The sequence below is a fragment of the Odocoileus virginianus genome, chromosome 17, assembly GCF_023699985.2.
Source record: "Odocoileus virginianus isolate 20LAN1187 ecotype Illinois chromosome 17, Ovbor_1.2, whole genome shotgun sequence".
NCBI classification, from domain to species: domain Eukaryota; kingdom Metazoa; phylum Chordata; class Mammalia; order Artiodactyla; family Cervidae; genus Odocoileus; species Odocoileus virginianus.
Window position 1 is genome coordinate 7,526,520 of NC_069690.1, and position 18,433 is coordinate 7,544,952.

At 56.4% G+C, this 18,433-nt stretch overlaps 1 protein-coding gene across 14 annotated transcripts in view; it reads left to right on the plus strand.

Annotated features, from left to right (window-relative positions):
• Window positions 1-18,433, plus strand: part of MSI2 (musashi RNA binding protein 2) — a 400,997-nt gene that overhangs the window by 354,717 nt on the left and 27,847 nt on the right. For 6 of the 14 annotated variants that reach the window (XM_070478500.1, XM_070478493.1, XM_070478499.1 and 3 more), the window contains 2 exons: window positions 15,970-15,993; window positions 17,234-17,296. The exons of 2 other annotated variants lie outside the window; for them this stretch is intronic. In XM_070478500.1, the coding sequence (XP_070334601.1) occupies window positions 15,970-15,993; window positions 17,234-17,296 (87 nt within the window). Of the gene's footprint in view, window positions 1-1,341; window positions 2,899-15,969; window positions 15,994-17,233; window positions 17,297-18,433 lie in introns of those variants that run through there. 6 more of the 14 variants (XM_070478494.1, XM_070478502.1, XM_070478496.1 and 3 more) reach the window with 2 other exon arrangements.

Consider the following 18,433-nt stretch of genomic DNA (forward strand, 5'->3'; position numbering starts at 1 on the left):
AGCGGAGATGGGGACTCATGGGGGGTGAGGGCCTCAGTCCCACCTATGCTCAGTCTGAGCTTCAGGAGGGGAGGGGAGTGATGGGGGAGGCAAGCGGGTATTTGGGACCCTGGGAGCCATGCCCTCTGGGGGACAGGTCCTCACCCAGCCACAAAACCCCTTGTCTGGCTGCCCAAGGCCACAGACAGGTCATCCAGTGTCTCGGGACCTCCCTTTTGTCTTCTGTAAATGAGAGGCTTGGGCTGGACGGTCCCTGGGTCTGACTGGAAGGGGAAGGCGGAGGCGAACAGCAGACCCCAGAGCAGAGGTTCAGGTGGCAGGAGTGAGTGGGGGACTTCCCCTCAAGCCTGTCCCCCCTGGCGGGGTGGTCTCCCCACCAGGGCAGGGCCCTCGGCAGGAGTCCCCGGCTGCCCCAAGGTCGACCTCCCCACCCCGGCTCATCTGCACGTGGCAGCTCTCATGGCCACGGGCCTCTCGAACAGGACACAAGGCATCCCAAGCCGGGAAGCCGGGCACAGTCTGCACCTCCCCGGGATTTCCCCCTACAGATGGGGACCCTGAAGCCTGGAGACATAGAAACCCTGTTCAGGGGGCTCGCCACCAGCAAGGGTCAGGGCTCGGACTGGGACCTGGGTAGCCTGGGTCGTAACTATCATACTTCATCCTCTTTCTAGCATCCTTCTGTCCAGTACAATCAATCACACCAGCCACGTGAAGCATCTAAAATTTAAATTAAGTAAAATGAAAATTCAGTTCATCAACCACACTAACCACATTTCATTTACTCAGCAGGCTAGTAACTACTGTCTATGCAGAATACAGAGCATCTAATGGGTGGGATGTCACTGTTCTTTCTCAGCCTAACGATGGGCAGAGGCAGGTGTTTCTTAACACCGACTGCCTCCTCTCCACCTGAGCGGGCCCTCTCGGTGAAGCCCCCTCTCATCTGCCGATGTCCTTGCTCTGCCTAGGTGACCTGGCCTTGCCAAACACCCTTCTGGCCTCACAGTTGGTGTTAACAAACGCCTGCCTCTGCCCACTGTTAGGCTTCTATGAAAATAGAAAAGAGATGCGCCCATCAAGAGGGCTAGCTGCTTCGGATAGTGATTAGAGTGGGGAGCAGTTCTCTTCCAGAAAGACTGAGTGACGATCCACCCCTGGGGACGCGGCTCCTTCCTCCCAAGCCCAGATGTACGCTCTGTGGTCCTGCCCCTGCCCTCGTGGATTGGCGTGGGGGCTGGAATTCTTAAGATCCTGATCAGGGTCTCGCACTCCCTCTCTTTTTTCCCCTCTCTGATATCAGTTCAGTCTGTTAATTTCTGTTCTTTTTTCACTTTGCAGACTGTTGCCAACTTCACAAGACACAGTTTTTATCAGCTAGCTCTTAGGAGAGGCGTGACAGATTGGGGTTTGCTCCGTTGCTCAAGAGAGAGCAGGGTCCCGGCCAGGGCCACCCCGGCTGCCACCAGTGCCCGTGACACTGTCCCAGCTGCCTGTTTGCACAAACGTTCTTTTTCTCACTTGTAATTTGTGGGAAGGACTCCCGTCCCCAGTGCTTCACGCAGTTCTTAAAGTCAGCTTTGTCCCCCAGTCCCCTCCCAGTTTGCCTTTTGTCTGCACTGGGGGTCCCTCCCCACTGAGGCCACTCGTCACCCTCCCAGTGCAGCAGGCCAGAGGGGAGCTTTTCACGAGCTGTGTGGCGCTTCCTCACGGGAGTCTAGGGAGAAGGCATCAGCTTACTTTAAACAGTTACCAGATAGGCTTATTGGGGCGTTTCATGGATGGGCTGTTCCGTGCTGGCCCGCAGAGGTGGAGGATATGTGACTTGTCCGCTGCATCCTTTGGTGGACAGTTCCAGAAGTGAACACACAGGCACACAGATTGTTCTGTAAATCCTAACATGAACAATGTAATCTGGAAGAAAATTTGTATAAGCATTATCTGGGTGTCTTTGTCTTTTGGAGCCAGCCTCTCTGGTTGTTGCTATAATAATGCACACTCATCTCTGGGAAAGGGGCCATGGAGGCACCGTGGTGCTGCCTCGCCTTAGGCCCTGTGGGCACCGTCCACTGGGCCCTCTTTCCCAGCACCTCTGCCCCCACCTGGCTCCACTGGCCTTGCACTCCCTGCTGGCCTCAAGGGCCTCCTAGCCCACTGGGGTCAGAGGGGATGCGTATAGAGGGCTCATCCTGATCAAGTCAGGACTCCAGAAGGCTTCCTTTCCCCATGATCGTGATCCATCCACTTCCCCACTCATGGATTAATGAGCTACGGCTCAGTTGGCCCCTCAGGAATCACCCTTTGTTCGCCCTCAGGGTTTATGAAAAGTGACCTGCGTGCTTCCATCAGATGCATTTGATGTGAGCGCATCCAACTGTCTGAATGTCACTGTCTCTGGTGGCTCAGTGGTAAAGAACCCACCTGCCAATGCAGGAGACATGGGTTTGACCCCTGGTTCGGGAAGCTCCCCTGGAGAAGGCAATGGCAACCCACTCCAGTACTCTTGCCTGGAGAATCCCATGGACAGAGGAGCCTGGCAGGCTCCATAAGATCACAAAGAGTCAGACACAACTTAGCGACAAGCATGCACACACATCCTTTAGACTCAACGTGTGCAGTTTGGCTCATCTCATTAAAGATGCTTGATGTCGTCATTGGTTAATTTCCTTTTATTTTTCCCGCAGACTTTTTCATAGATGCTATTTTTCAAAGTCTGTATGGCTTTTTTTCCTGTTTGTTTTGTTCTGCTATGAATTGCTTTGCTTTGGTGAACGTGTGCTAGTATACTTACCTCACAGACATTCTAGCCATTGTGAATTTTCTTCATCTCTGTAAATAGTTCATCTGTGCTTCTCCCTAATGACATTTTATTTTTACCCCTGTAAGCAACTGAGGTAGGTCCACGTTTGCCATGGACGTGCTGTGTGCAGGCGTGTCTCAGCCTCACAGCGCCCTGTTCTCACTCCGGGGGAGGTGAATGCACTAAATAACTGGCACCAGTGACAGCCAGGTGTGGCCTCTGAAAGCACGGGCACTTGCCCTGACAGCCTCTGCCCCCAGCCCTCTCTGCTTCCTCTCGTCTCCTGCGCCTGCTCGAGATGGCCCTGTCCTTGAGTCATGGAGGAGCATTGGCTTGCAGCAGCTGCATGGTCCGCCCCTTCCTTCCTCTGCCTTCGCCCCCACCCCCAAGTGAAAACACCGCTGAACATCTGGAGCCCCTGACATCTGTACACCAGGTGTGTGTGAGCCCACACACGCGCTGTGCACACCGGCCAGCATGTGGCTTGCACGTGGCTTGCTTTCCAAGTTCCCCTGTACCGTGCAGATCCGAGGAGGCACCTGTGTTGCTGGATGTAAAACTAGATCTCATTTCCAGGCCTCACTTGCCACGTAGCCATGTGACCTTGAGCAAGTGACCGAGCGCTCTGAGCCCTTGAGATTATAACAGTACCTAGGTGGTTAGAATTAAGTGGGATGTTGTATATATGCGAACACTGAAAGTTTCGAAATAGTGGGCGTTACTGTTCTTGTTCTGTCCCTCTCCAGAATGGTTTTCTCTTCCTCATCACCCCTGACGAAGCTGCCTGCTAGGGATCTACTTAGTGAAAGGAATGATTGGGAATCCCCAGGAGACTTACTGGGACTCCCTGCCTCAGCCTTCCTCATCCCTCCCTCCCCATTTACTGATCACCAGGCACTGGATTAGGTACCAAACATCTAGACATGAATAAAACTCCCTCTCAGGATGCTCACGGTCCAGCTGAGGGAGAGAGAACCAGTGATCAAACCCACTGGGCATCCTGGGACAGGTGCTTAGCTAGAGAGAGGGAGTCTTTTTCTGCTACGAGAGGACAAAGACAGGCTGCTAGTCCTGCCTGCAGTGGCACCCGAACTGGGTCTTACCAAGTGAAATAAAATGAGATGGGTAAAGAAAAGAAGAGATTACCCCCAGGCAGAGAAATGACTTGCTTAGACACAATCAAGTTTTTTTTGTTTTTTTTTTAAAGAAAACAGTATAATAATGGCCTTGACAAAATAAGAATTTGTTTTTTCTTTCCAATGTGAAAGAAACCTGGATATCGCTCTGCAGTATCAGGGATCTGAGTTTCTTTCATCTTTGTGTTCTTTTCTCTTCAACACAAGACTCCATCTCATAGTCTGAGGAAGCTGCTCAAGCTCCAGCCATTACATACTCATCCCAGAAGAACACATCTCTTCCCTTTAATCACACTTCTTAGAAGTCATGTGTGGCACTCTGTTTAGATCCCATTGGTCAGGCCTTAGTCATGTAGCCAGACTGAGCTGCTGAGGAACCTCAGAAATGTCTGTCTTCCTGGTAGCTATGTAACTGCTAAAAACAGGATTCTGGTATTAAGGAAGACGTGTGAAATAGATATTAGGGGACACTTAGCAATCTATGCCACAAACCTGAGTGAGGATGTGGTGCAGGTCCCAGGGATTAAGAGCAGTTCAGTGTATGGGGTGCTTACAAGAGCATCTTGGAGTGGGGGTAGGGGAGAGACAGAGTTAGAGAGGGAGGCAGGGCTGAGTGTTGTCAGGTTCCGGAATTCACAGATTTGATCCCCAAAACACATGAAAAGCCCTTAGTGACTCTTAAGTGGAGGAATGATGTGATCAGATCTCCAAAGCGAGTCAGAAGTGGTTTGCAGGGGTAGAAGGGGCAGTGAGGAGTGTGTGCAGGTGCGTTAGGAGGCTGCCCCCCTCTTTCTGCACTGCCCCGCCTCCTCTCTGAGCTCTGTTCCTCTCCCCAGCCTCAGGTTGGCTGTGGCCCTCTGGGGGTCTTTCTGCTCTCCTGGGGACAGCATGCTTCATTCGGCCCCAACCACCAGAAAGCGTCTCAGCCACAGTCTTGGCTACTGGAGTGGCCTCAGACTCGGGGCCCTTGGGACAGTCAGGAGGGTCAGGCCAGCACCCCAGGCTCCGTGCTCACACCTTCCTCCTCGGGCGATGGTCTGGGGACAGCCAGGTGCGACAGGTCCCAGGTGGGGAGACCCTGGGATTCTGGTTCTGAAAGTGCCGGTTTGCACTTCTGTCTCCTCAGCGATGAACACTGGTTTCATCCCAGGTGCTGATGTTGACTGATGAGGACTGGCTTCCTGCAGCACTGGCCTGAGAAGAATCACGAGGCCAGGTCTTAGCTCAGCAGAAAGGGGGCTGTGGTTGATTAGCGGTGCCTGCATGGCGGCCGGATCTGGGGCTCATGCCTGCTCACTGCATATTTTGCCTTGCTTATTCCAGTCTAATGACGGATGGTTCTCAGACACTGGTTGATGGTTTTTTCTGAAAAATGGTCATTCTGAAAGATGGTCATTCTGTTCCACATGGAGGGTATGGGTCTCAGGGCAGGGGCCGTGGCTCACGTTGATGCTGTTTCCTCTGGGGGAGAATCTGCTATAGTGCATCTTTGGCCAAGGCTCTGCAATGGACGCTTGGGTCAGATTGTCTGGTCTTTGAGCAAAGACCAAGGCTTAGGGGTCTGTCTTACCCTGAGCTGAGGCCTGTGGCTTGAATGTGGAAAGCAGAGGGAAGACAGCAGAAGGTCTCTTAAGCCAGATGACCAGGGAAAGAAACCTTGGCCATAGGAAAGGGGCTGCTTCCGCAACCAGCTCCCACCCAACCTGTCAGTTCTTTCCAGTTTACAAGATGTGAGAAGTGTTCAGAAACGCTGACAGCTGCCCTGCCAAAGGCCTGGGGTCCTGCCTGGATGGGGCCCCTGGGCCTCAGGGAGTGACTCCAGGGACCTCTCGTCCACCCCTCCTCCAGCCCAGCAGGTGGCCGGCCGAGACCCTCGTGCTCAGCGCCTGATCGGGAGACCGGCGCTTGCACTCCCACCAGAAACCTTGTGTTTTCTCTGCTCAGGTTCTTGGAGAGAAAGGAGCAAGCCTCCCTCCCAGCCTCTGTGACTTCAGAGAGGTGATTGTGGGGCCGCTATGGTGGAATTGTAGGACCAATGGCTAGGGATGCCCCCTCACTTGGGTGTCATTTTAAAGTAAGGGTTTTCCTCCTACTTAAGTTTGTAACGAGTCCCTTCCTCGAGGCCCCAGAACTGCCCTCCAGGGGGGCTCTGGCAGACCATGTGGTGCTAGGGCCTCAGCTCTGCCAGTACGGCCTGGCTCAGCGCTCCTGGGTGCCTTCAGAGTGGAGCCCTGTCAGTGAGCAATGGCTGGCCTCACTGGAGGGGGACCTCTTCTAGAAATGCCAGAATGGGGGTTGGCTTCCCAGGTCCACTGACAGAGACCCGGGGCCCACAGCCCGGGCTTTCAGCGCTGTGACTGGAGACGCTCCCTTGGTAGGGGAAGACCCTCCCAACCCAGCATCTGTTCCATCGCCAGCCTTGAATCTGCACCACCCTCCAGCCCCACCTTCATCTCTAGCATTGCCCCTTCACAGACAGGACCCGCAGGCAGGCTCGAACTTGCAAGCCAGCCCTTCCTGTGGTCCGCCCACTCCCATGCTGCCTGCCCCGTGGGGACTGGGGGGCTTATCCCCTCGTTTGGGTATTAAGTCCAGGTCAGTCAGGACAGCGTGACTGCTGCTTTGGAAGAAAATGGGGAAGTCGAGTTCAGCAGCACACCCCGATCCTGGCGTGAGCTGTGGTGGCCACCCTCCCGCGCGTCCCCCTGTGCGTGGAGAATTAGAAGCGGAGGCTCTTCCGCAGTGAGGAAAGCAGAGCGTGGTGCCTAACCGGTGCTTAATAAACGTTTGTGGAAATCACTGGAGCAGTCTGAATCGATAGGGATTGTGGGTTTCACTTCTGATCAGCTTTCTGCACCTCTTGAAACTCCTCTGCATCAGTGAAGAAAAACGTGATTCGGGGTGCCGGGGCCAGAGCACCCTGTTCTCCAAAGGGGAGTCAGTGGACCAAGTTCTTGCCCCCAGCTTGCTGGGAGAGGCCAGCCACCTCTGGGCCTTGATTTCCTCATCTGTCCAACGGGGTTACTGACCCCTGTCCTATCCCCTTCCTCAGGCTGTTGAGAGGGTCTCTGGCCGGGCATGCTCTTCTGCTTTGGAAGGGGGCGTGGCCCGGCCAATCCCGCACAGACAGCCGTGGGGGTGGCGGTGGGCGTGGCTTCATGCCATTCTCCGTGGCTGAGAACGTGGTCCCACGTGGAGCCCCCCAGACCCGGTCTCCCCCAGCACTATCCTCACGCCCCTCTCACTCCTTCGAGAGCCCTGTACCACCAGGCTCACAGAGCCCCCAGTAAGCCCGCCAGCAGGAGCATAATCACCTTTCTTCAAGCCCTTCAGTTTTCATTTCCATCAGCAAAAGCAAATGAAAGACTGCAGCTTAAAAAACCCAAAACAACAGCAACAACAAATTACAGAGTGTGAGATCGTGGGCAGAGGCCTGAGGGGTGGGCAGCTCGAGCCTCCAAGACAGCCAAGAAGAAGCCCGAAGGCCAAGGTGGGCGCTGTCCCCTCCCCCAGCCTGAAAAGGCAGCGCAGAGTCCTGCCTGGAGACCTTTGCCCTGAGTCCGGTCCGCTTGGATCCCCTGCTCCTGAGAAACGGCAACCAATGGTGTCACCACCCATGCTCCTGCGCCTTCAGCTGAGGGTGGGGCAGCACTAGACCCTGCCATCAGGACCCACTCTGGGCATCAGGAAGGGGTCCTAAGCCCAGGGAGGAAGTCAGTCTGCAGAGGTGTCACAGAAGGGTATCCCTCTGTGGTCTTAGTGGGCGGGGGCACAGGAGGAGTAATAACTGACTGCCTGGAAAGCTGTCAGGAAGGGGTACCATCTGGATGGGTTTTCAGGTGCAAGTAGAAGCTTGCCAGGCAGGAGATGAAGGAAGGGTATTCCACATCAAGGGGTCGGCAAGTGTAAGGGCACAAAAGCATTGCACGTCTTCCCTCCCTGCCTCCATTGGGCAGATGCTGTCCCATCATCTGGGCCAGAACAGCCAGACAACCAGCCTTGGCATTGGAAACCTGATGTTGCTTGTGAGCTGGAGGGGGTCACCCAGGTGTGGTCTCTGAGACGGGGACAGGAGTCGGGGGTGCTGACACCCGCAGAGGCCCTGCTGCCCGGCTCCAAGTCTGAGGAGGTATTTTCTGGCCCCGGGGCACCCTGGTTTTGCAGGGAAGGGCATGGGGCCTGTCCTGTGGCTCTCTAAGGAGCAGCTTTAGGGCCTATCCACGCTTCTTTGTCTGCACCGGGGGCACCAGCCTTGAGCACGGGGTTCAGGTGAGGCTCAGGGCAGGAAGCACCGTCTTCTCCTCCCCGCCCCTTCCTGTTGGTTCCTCTTCTCCCCATCCATCCTTTTACTGGTTCAGCACAGAGCCATCAGCAGCTGCTGTACCACGGCCCCGCCCTAGATGCTGGAGATGGTGATGAGCAGAGACACCGCCCTGCTGGGTACGGCATGTGCTGGGGACAGAGGAACGAGCTGGGAGAACCCCCAGAGGCTGCCCTAGCTGGGCCCTTCCTAGAGGAGCCTGGGGGCACTGGACAAGTCCAGGGGCAGGATCGCCAGTCCAGCTGACGAGCGCAAGCTGCAGGGCTCCGGGGTCCTTGTCCCCGTCCCAGGGCTGCGACCAGCCCAGCCAGGCCCTCCCTGGGGCCCTGCAAGCCCTCCTGCCACCACATTACCCACCCAAATTAGAGCTTGTACTTCGGATGAGACTATCCTTATCACTCACGAGCAAAGTATAAATATAATCTATTACAGCCCTTCGGATGTGAAATGTCATGTAAATTAAGAGGATTTTAGAATAGGAAGGCTACGCTACTGTTATCACCGTGGGCAATAATAATAAAAATAGGAACAGAAGTTATTATTCCGCTTACTGAGAGCTCAGCCAGTGACAGATAACGGGCCACTGGTGCCGCCCTTCCACCGAACTTCTCAGCAGCCCCTCGAGGAGGTGGTTAACCGCGCCTGCAGAGAAGCAGAGTGAGGCTGAGGGGAGAGTGACATAAGTCGGCTCGATGGCACAGGAGTGAGCCTGGGAGGTGGGGTTTTTGCCACCTCGCTTTTAACCACGTTGTGCACGGTTTCCTTTAACTTCTCCGGACCTGAGTCCTTCACTGAGTAACATCTTCCAGGAGGGTGGGGTGTCGCAGGGAGAGCTCCCTGAGATACCTCGGGAAAGCTTCTTGGCCACGGAAAACGCCCCAGGTGTTATTCTTATCATCAGGGTCGTGATCACTTTCTCAGCGTCTCATTGACTTTTAAAGGTCAGGAGACAAACGCACAGAGAAGGTTCTGTCTGCACTTTACCCTTTCACCCAGGGCTGCCATGCGGTGGCAGGATCTGCAGGCTGGTCAAATCTGTAACAGTTTTTCTTTAGGCTGTGCTGTGCTTAGTCCATCAGTCCTGTCCAACTCTTTGCGACCTCATGGCCTGTTGCCAGCCAGACTCCTCTGTCCACGGGGATTCTCCAGGCAAGAGTGCTGGAGTAGGTAGCCTTTCCCTTCTCCAGGGGATCTTCCCAACCCAGGGAGCGAACCCAGGTCTCCCACACTACAGGCGGATTCTTTACCAACTGAGCCACCAGGGGAGCCCAAGAATAGTGGAGTGGGTAGGCTGTCCCTTCTCCAGGGGATCTTCCTGACGCAGGAATCAAATCAGGGTCTCCTGAACTGCAGGCAGATTCTTTACCAGCTGACCTACCGGTTTCTGTCCAGATTGGTAAATAGTGGCTGCCTGGAGCCCCCAGAATGCCTCCCACTGCCTCCACCTTGGGGTCTCCCCCACGACTCCCTGACCATCCTGTGGGCCACCAATTCAACACCTGAAACAGCCCATCTCAGGAGTCAGGAAGTGAAGGAGTCTGCGTTTACAGGGGAGGGAGCTTGAGGTCAGAGCTGTTACTTTACTCACAGATGGTGGGCCCAATGTGGGAGCCGGGGGTCTTTCAGCAGAAGGTCTTGGGGTGCTCAAGACTCAAGCGTCTGCTGTCCTGGTTCACAGAAGTGGGTGCTGTAGGACTGGCATTTGTAATTGTGCAGAGTTCCTGCAAAAGTCCATGACAGTGCAGCTGGGGAAGATAGGCAAGTAAGGAGCCCCGGGGAGCTCAGGCATTTAGATTTAAATGGCTTAGGGAGAGACCTAGCGCGCGATTGGACCCGCTGAACTTTGAGGAGAAGTGTGAGAAGTCACCTGCACAGTGAGCTCTAGAAGGACTAGTGGTCAGGCGAGTGACACGTCAGTGGTAGTTGTGACAGTGACTCAAAAGCAGAAATGACAGTTTTATGAGGAGTGAGCAGAGGGGTAGGAGAGGGAAGGAGAAACTCGCAAGACAGTTTGCTGATGTCTCCTTAGAAACTAAGGGTGAGATCCCTTCCCTTTGAAGGTCTTGGTCTTGGTCTCAGACAGGATGATGTTTGTCCTGTGGGCAAGTGAGCGTCCCTGGGTTTTCCGGGACTGCAGACTGTTGGCCGGGGGCAGCGAGAGCTGGCTTTGGTGTGGACTCCCAGTGGCCATTCGTGCCCTTGCGGCCCTGCTCCAGAGAGAGGGATGAGCAGGGTATCCTCCCAGGCCCAGAGCGGGCAGAGCTGTTGTATCAGCCATCCTGATGCTGGCCCTGCGGTCAGCGCTGCAGAGAAACCTTGCCTTGTCCACAAGGCCCAGATAGTCAGGTCAAAGCTGGAATTCTCTGGGGAACTTCTCAGAAAGAGAAGGATTTACCCCCCAACTTGGTGGGTCCTGTCTGAAAAGACTTAAAAGGATCTGTGTCTTGGTATCATGTGCCAGGGCCTAGCTTGATGGGTTTTTTTTTTTAACTGAATTGAAATGATGAGACCTTTGCGGGCTGGGTCAAGATCCGAACCATGGGAACATCTCTGATTCCTTTCCTTTTGTGTCCTGGATCCTGGAGGAATAGTTGGGGTGGCCACTTCCCGCACTCCACTGTCTTGCTGCAGAGACTTCTGATCGCTGCCCCCTTTTCCAAGCAGGATTTGACATAGCTGCACCCAGGTCATGAGCTCAGTGGTGAGAAGACCACAGAGCAGTCAAGGGCCTGGCTCCAAGCTGGTGGGTCCAGGGCCGATCCCCGCTTCTCCCTGGCAGAGTGGTCACAGCTCCCCCTTTACCGAAGACCCTGGTGGAAGGTTTTCTCTCTGTTCCCAGGGAGTTGGTTTGTGGGCAGCCTGGTCCACAGCTGGAGCCCCCTTTCCTGTCACGGGCTAGTGACTAGAAGCTCTGTGAGTGTGGGGCATGTGTGTTTAGTTCACTGCTGTGACCCCAGTGCCTAGAACAGTGCCTGCGTGTAGGTATTCAGTGAAGGTACTCAGTGATAGGTACTCAGTGAAGGTACTCAGTGATAGGTAGGTACTCAGTGATAGGTGCTCAGGTAGGTACTCAGTGAAGGTACTCAGCAGTAAGTACTCAGTGAAGGTACTCAGTGATAAGTAGGTACTCAGTGAAGGTACTCAGTGATAAGTAGGTACTCAGTGAAGGTACTCAGTGATAGGTAGGTACTAGTGAAGGTACTCAGTGGTAGGTGCTCAGTGAAGGTTTATTGGGTGGATAAGGAGCTGAGAGCAGGGTGGGAGTTATGGAGACCCCTCACATAGGTCCCTGCACAAGTTCCAGGTGAATAAGGGCCGTGTGGGCCACAGCTCTCTGTCAAGAGGTAGAAAGGCCCCTGGAGAAGGATGCGGAGTCAGGGTCCCCAGGTAGAGCTTTCTGCTTCCTGCTTCCCCAGAAGAGCCTCAGGACTGCAGCAAGCAGTGCCTAAAACCATGTTCTCCAATCCAGCCATGTTTGGGGAAGCGCTGGAAGTTTCTGTTGTCTAGGCTATGCACAGACAGATGGTCGGCATCTCTGGGGGTAGGGCCCAAACATGAGAGGAAGAAGGGGGCAGGAGGAATAGCCTGGAGCAGCGGCCGGTGGGTGACCTCGCCCACCCTCGGAGGGACCCTGGGCAGCTCTCTGAGCCTCCTGGAGATGCAGGACGTGCTGGGGGAGGGGGCAAGAGTGCTCAGAGCAAGCACAGTGTAGGAAAATTGTCTTTCCTAATGGACCGTTCGGGATGAAGGACATTAGAGGAGAGAATTTTACAAAGATGCCCCCCACAACCACGGCCTGTTGGAGCCATAGGAACCTCAGAATTCCCCCATCTAAGATCACAGAAGTAAGTAGGAACCAAGCCTAAACAGTATCTTCTCAAACCAGGAAGGGGAGAGGATGCAAAGAAACAGGTCCATGACCACAATGGAAGGGCAGTGGGGCCCTTCAGTGTGACTTAAAGCCGAGGACGCCCCAAGACTCCCTCTGAGTCAGGGATTCTCTGCCCCCACAGCGCCTCAGAATGACCTGAAAGGACTTACAGAGATCAGGACGGGGCCCCTCCTGGTTCTTTACCTGCTCAGGGTCCCTCAGCCAGGATAGAGAGCTGCTGCTCTCAACAGAGACCCCGCTGAGCCTCTCACAGGAGATGGCCAACGAGAGTTAGATCCCATCATAGCCTCGGGAGGGCCTTCCCTTCTGCCAGGGCAGCAGGGAGACAGACTGTGCAGATGTGCGCTGAGGTTTGACCTTTTAGAAAATTTGAAAGCCTTTGAACCAAAGGTTCTCCGCCTTGGCTGTAGCCAGGGGATCACCCAGGAAACGTTCAAGGGTCTCCCTGTCTAGGCTGCACCCTAAACCAGATAAAGCAGAACCTCTTGGGGTGGGACCCAGACCTCAGCATTCATGAAGGCTCCCCAGGTGGGTCCAGGGAGGGGGCGGCGTGTGGATGGGTCCACCAGACAGACCCCTTCACTGGGCTCATCATGCTCCCAGCCTGCTCCTGTGGGCCTCTGAGTCTGTGGCCCTGGGGTGCAGGGTCACGGGGGTGCAGGGGCAGCTGAACCTGCAGGCGGCGTTGCCTCTGAGCTCAGTTTACCCACAGCGGTGCCTCCCACACTGCCTCTGGGCATCTGACCGTCATCAGCTAGTGCTCCACTAGTCTGCTGTAGGGCAGACTCCAGGCTGGGCCCTAAGAGGGACACGTGACTCAGTCCCCGCCCCCCGTCAGAAGAACTTGCCACCCAGCAAGAGAAATCAGATGTGCACATAAAAATAACTGTGCTTAGGTAAGGCAGAAACAGGTAAGTGCCACAGAATAAAAGTAGGTGTGGGGTCATAGAAGTCTCAAAAAAAAAAAAAGAAAAACGAAAGTGCCATCGACTTCTATTTTGCAGTAAAACCTCACAGCTCCAGCAAGTCCAGAAAAAGCATCTCATTCGATGTCAGTGGGATGGCAGCAGCTTTCACTTACATGGGTTGCTGACACCAGAGGGGTGATAAGGGCCAAGCCCGAAGGCCCCTTTCCAGTGATGGAGGGACGTGGGTCTCACCCTCTTACACCAGGAAGATGGGCTCCGGGAGGCTTGGAGGTGGAGGGACTTCAGAGGTCATCCAGCCTGACCTCCTTGCAGGAGGAAGAAGCTGGCTACTCTGGTGCAGAGAAGTGGAACATTGGGTTTCATGCCGACCCCAGTGATTCCTCTGTTACCCCACTGGTGGGGTGGAGGGACGGCAGACTGGCGAGATTGGGACTTTGGGTCTGAATGACAGCTCCCAGGAGGCGTGGCACCTGCCCCTGCCTGCAGTTCCACCATTGGTGCTTCAGTCTTCCACCCCCAAGCATCTTCTTTTTAAAGGCAAGATTCTAGAGCAGGAGGAGCATACTACCTTCCTAACACCTCAGTTGCCAGGTAGGCAACCTGGAGCTCTCAAGTCCTGAGATTTCATTAGCAAAACATTTTTCCCCTAATTTACCACTGCAAAATGGGAGGTATTAGGCCACCAGCGTCGAGCCTGCCAGCTTGGCCCATTGTTAGAGCTGAGTGGAATGCACGTTCTGATTCTGAGGTATGGAAGTTTGGTTCCACGGAAATGACAGCATGAAGCTGGGACGTCATGAAAGATTCCAGCCCAGTGTTATCAACAGGGGTTCAGGCCTCCCGTGTGCTAATGACCTGCTGACCCTGTGGCCCAGCTTGGACGTGGATTAGCCCTGCCTGCAGCAGAGCCCTGTCTTGAGGGCAGGGCCGATGGCTGGACAGAGACCTGGCAGCCTCATCAGAGGGGCAGCTGACGCTCACTGAAGCTTACTTCCTGGCAGGCAGTCGTCTAGGCACTTTGCATCTATTAATCTCCAGTTAATAGCATCAGTCTCTTTTACAAATGGAGATAGCAAGGCACAGGAAGGTTAGGAGGCAGCCTGCCAAGAATCACTGAGCCAGCAGGTGGCTGGGCCGGGATTTGAACCCGGACAGGCTCCTTGTCTGCACACGTGGCTGTCGGGCTAACCTGCCTCGCAGGGATGAGACTGGCTGCCCCCTTCCTGCATTGGCCACACAGGCTGTGTTGGGGAGGGAGCCCCTCTCCGCATTCCCGGCCACTGAGGGGGATGGTCATCGGGGCAGTGGGGTGCTTGGGTGCCCATAGGCACTCTTGGACCAGGGGCTCTGCCACGCTTTCCTGGCCCTCAGCTGTCACGAGGAGTCCCAAGCACCGCCAGAGCTGCCTAATTCCCTGCAGTCTTGCCCTGAACACCCACTGCCACAGCAGCCTGAACCCACACCCCTCAAAAATAAAACAAGAGAGGTTTCTCCAGGAGGGAGCCTGCTGCAGGTGCCTACTGACTCCCGGGGGCCTGGGGAGAGATGCTGAGAACAAGGTGGAGAGGATCTGCAAGGCTTCCTCCTCCTGTTCTAGCTCCCGCAGGTCCAGCCCTGGGAGCTTCTAGTCCTGGGATCCCTCCTGCCATCCTGGAGACAGGCTGCACTGCCTCAGGGCGGCTTAGCCCCATGAGGGCCCCTGGCTGGAGCAGCCCCAGAGCCCCTCACTCACACACACACACACACACACACCCATGAGGGCCCCTGGCTGGATCAGCCCCAGAGCCCCTCACTCACACACACACACACACACACACACACACACACCCAGAGCCACACACACACACACACACACAGCCACACACACACACACACACACACACACACACACACCCCTCTACCTCTCTCCTGGGGACACATGCACACATCTCCTTCCTGGATCTGTGCTCACACGTCCCCTGCAAACCCCGGAGAGCCACTGGCCTTGGAAATGGCATCAGGGGCTTAGCTGTTCTCAGCAAGTTTGAGATGACCAGTGAGGCTGGGCAGCCTAACACGACAGGAGTGGTAGCAGGGAGCAGGAGAAGCGGGCCCAGAAGCCAGCCCCATGCGGGGCGCTGGGACAGCAGCCTCCTCCCTGGGGCTGCCCAAGGAGGCCAGGCTGGGGCCGGCGCTGTGGCCCTGTGCTCTGAGGGCGCCTAACTGTTCAGGGCACACCCAGTGGCTCTCCTTCCCTGCCCCCCGCCCCCTTCTCACACCTGTCACTCCGCTCAGCCCCGCTTTGATGCCTGAGATTAAATTCCAGCCCTCAGCAGTGTCTGCTGTGCAGTCTCCAGCAGGAGCCTTTATCTGAGATTAAGGATAATGGATTTCCTTTCTTGGATAAGGTTTTTTTGGTTTTTTTTTTCCTCCCTCTTTCTGTCAGACTTTCTGTCCAAAATGCTCTCGACTTCAGAAAATAGACCTTTTGTTGAAGTCTTTTTATTGAGTCAACTCCCCTCCCCCAGGTCTGTCCCCTCTCCGTTCTTCCCCACCACCGCCGTTCTTTTCATGCTTTCGCGGAAACCTGTTCCAAGCAGGAGGTGAGAGAGTGCAAAAGCCTAAGGTCCTTCCTCTGCGCCCGCCCACTCCCTTCTCCCCCAGGGTCCCCTGAGCCCTGCTCCAAGCCTGCAGGAGAGCCCGGTGTAGAGTTCCAACGGGGAGAAATAACTTGACTTCTCGCTTATTTTCCTTCAGCACTTTCCGCCAGCACCCACATCTCCAGAAATCTAGATCCTGCCCGGAAGAGATGGGGAGAGGACTTGGTGGGGGAGTCCCTTCCTTGGTCTCGGCAGGGGTCATTGCCGTGTACTTTTATTTCACCTGGATCTTTCTTTTTCCCCCTCCAACAGCCCTATTACCATATTTAAATGCAAGTATGTCTCTTTTCATTGGCATTTGCAGTAGCTTAGCCTGACGTTTCTAGAATAGCTCCTTCCCTTTTGAACTTCTCTCCTCCCCAGTAGTTTCGTGTAGCTAGGGCGATAGTCTTAGCGATTAGTGGGCTTCTAGTTCGCTGTGTTTGGGGGACGGCTCTCTCTCTCCTTTCTCCTCCCCTGCCCCCTGCCCTCCACGGTGCATGTCCCCCCCACCCCCTCGTCCTGTTAGCAGTTCCTTATCTGGAAGGCTCAATGGCCAATGCTGAGCTCCTCTGTGGGCTGTTTGCTGCTGGCTTCTAGCACATCATTTAAAACCAGTCACGGGAAGTGGGTCTTGGGATCAGGCCCGTAAGTGTCTGCCGAGGCAGGCTATTCCATGCCTGGGGATGGGGGGTGTCTGTCCAGGCTTGGCTGTGTGTACACATGCTCATGGCCAAAAGAAGCCCTGGGGAGGGACTTGCCCCCCTCTCCTTCACCGGGCCCCTCTGCAGCCACACTAGGTCACCCTGTCCTGGCGTTTAGTCCCATTGCTGGGACAGCCTTGCTGCCTGGAGCGTTGTCAGATGAAGCACAAGCGCTTGGTCGAGGCCCCCAGGAGACCCTTCAGTGCCCACTTGATCCAGTCGGTGGAGCTCAGACAGAAGAGCCAGATCTGAACCCCACAGTGCGCCGTGGGAGCCACAGGGCTCTCCCCACGTGGGTCCCTGCCGCCCCACACTTCCTCCCCGAGCTGGGTGTCCGGGATGCTTCGCCCTAGGCCTGTGACCTTGCTGACACAGAGGTCTGCAGTTAAGACAGTGGGGCAGCTGGACTTGAACCGTCTCCTGGCCAAGGTGCCTGTGGGCACAGAGGCCATGCCTGGGGCCTCCCGCCTGCAGCTCAGGGATGACCCCTGCCTGTGACCCTGCCCTCAGCTCTGGCCAAGCCCTGGGGGATCACCAGGGTACCAGTGTAGGGACACAGAGAGCTCGCCCTGCCCCCGAGAGACGTTCCTCCTCTCTCCTGAGGATTCTGGTGTGCCTTCTAGAACCAGCTTCTGGGGTGACAGACGGGTGGGAATCAGACACACCTAGGGATGCTGGGCCTTCCAGAAGCCTGAGAGCCGCTGATCTGTGTCCCTCCTGAAGGCCCCTCCCCACCCCGTCTTCTCCATGGGGGCGGGGGCCTGACCGTGGGACGCGTCTTCGGGGGACCCCGGCGGGCCCCCCCTTCACCCCAGCTCCCCTCTCTCCGCCAGGCTTCCCGGCAGCGGCCTACGGACCGGTGGCGGCGGCGGCGGTGGCGGCGGCGCGAGGCTCAGGTAGGGAGGCGTGCGGGCCCGGCGGCTCCCAGGCATGCCCCGTGTGCAGGGACCGTGACGGCCCGGTTGGATCTGTGTGGCTGCGTCTGTCCCCCACTCTCACCACGGCCCGGGGGGGGGAGCCCCACGGTGGGGGTAGCGGCGGGCCTGCAGGCCGCAGGGCCATGAGGACTCTCACGCAGACAAGAGGTGTGCGCTTCTTCTGGACTTTGGACAGCCGGCCTCAGGGCGCCCGTGGGCATCTCCGTCCCTGGCTTTTGCTGGTTCACAGGGCCCCCCTGCCTCGCGTCTCTGACCCAGACAGAGAAGCTCTAGGTTGTGAAGGGAGGCTCCGAGCCCATCCGCGTGTTCCTGCCCCCTCGACCCCTGCTGCACTCCACAGGTGGGCTTGCTGACCCAGCCAGACACCCCCACCCCCAGTCCCTGCGGGTCAAACGTGGGCCGAGCCTGGCCCCGGGGAGCAAAGCCACTCTTCCTGAAGCTCCCGTACCATCCCAGGCTCACTTCTTAGCACAGACCCAGAACTCCTGGCACTCCAGCTGCAAGGGAACTGGGGCTTCTCCTCCCACGAGGCTGCCCAAGTCACTGGGTGTCCAAATCCCACCTCTGACAGGGTCTGGAAACCCCGGGGTGAGGCGGGAACCTCTCCCCGGCGGCCCTGTGGGCTCAGGCCAGAGCTGGGCCGTCGCCCCTCGCCCCCAGACACTCTGCCTTCCTGAGCAGGCAGGGCTTCCGCTGTGCGCTGTGCCCCACAAGGTCTCCAGGCCTCCCCCAGCCGCCCAGCCCCCCAGAGGACCCCGCACCTCCTAGACCCAGGAGCCACGGTTGGTAGCTGTGTTCTCACACCCTGTGGCCAGGGAGCTGGAGAACCCACGCGAGTTCTGTCTGATATCTCAGGGCTCGGAGGAGGGTGGGGCGGAGGGCGATGCTGGTGAGGGTACCACGAAACGGGCCATTGAAAGCCTAGAGGGCAAAGGCCGCAAAGACCCAAACCCTCGTGGGTAAGAGACTGGCACAGTGAGGCCCTTTGGAAACGTCAGTAAAAATCCGTTCCATGCAAACTGGCACTGCCTCGAGCTACAAAGGACCCCCTCCCCTGAGCCGCCCACTGGGGGCTTGTTTGGAAGGGCCAGGGAA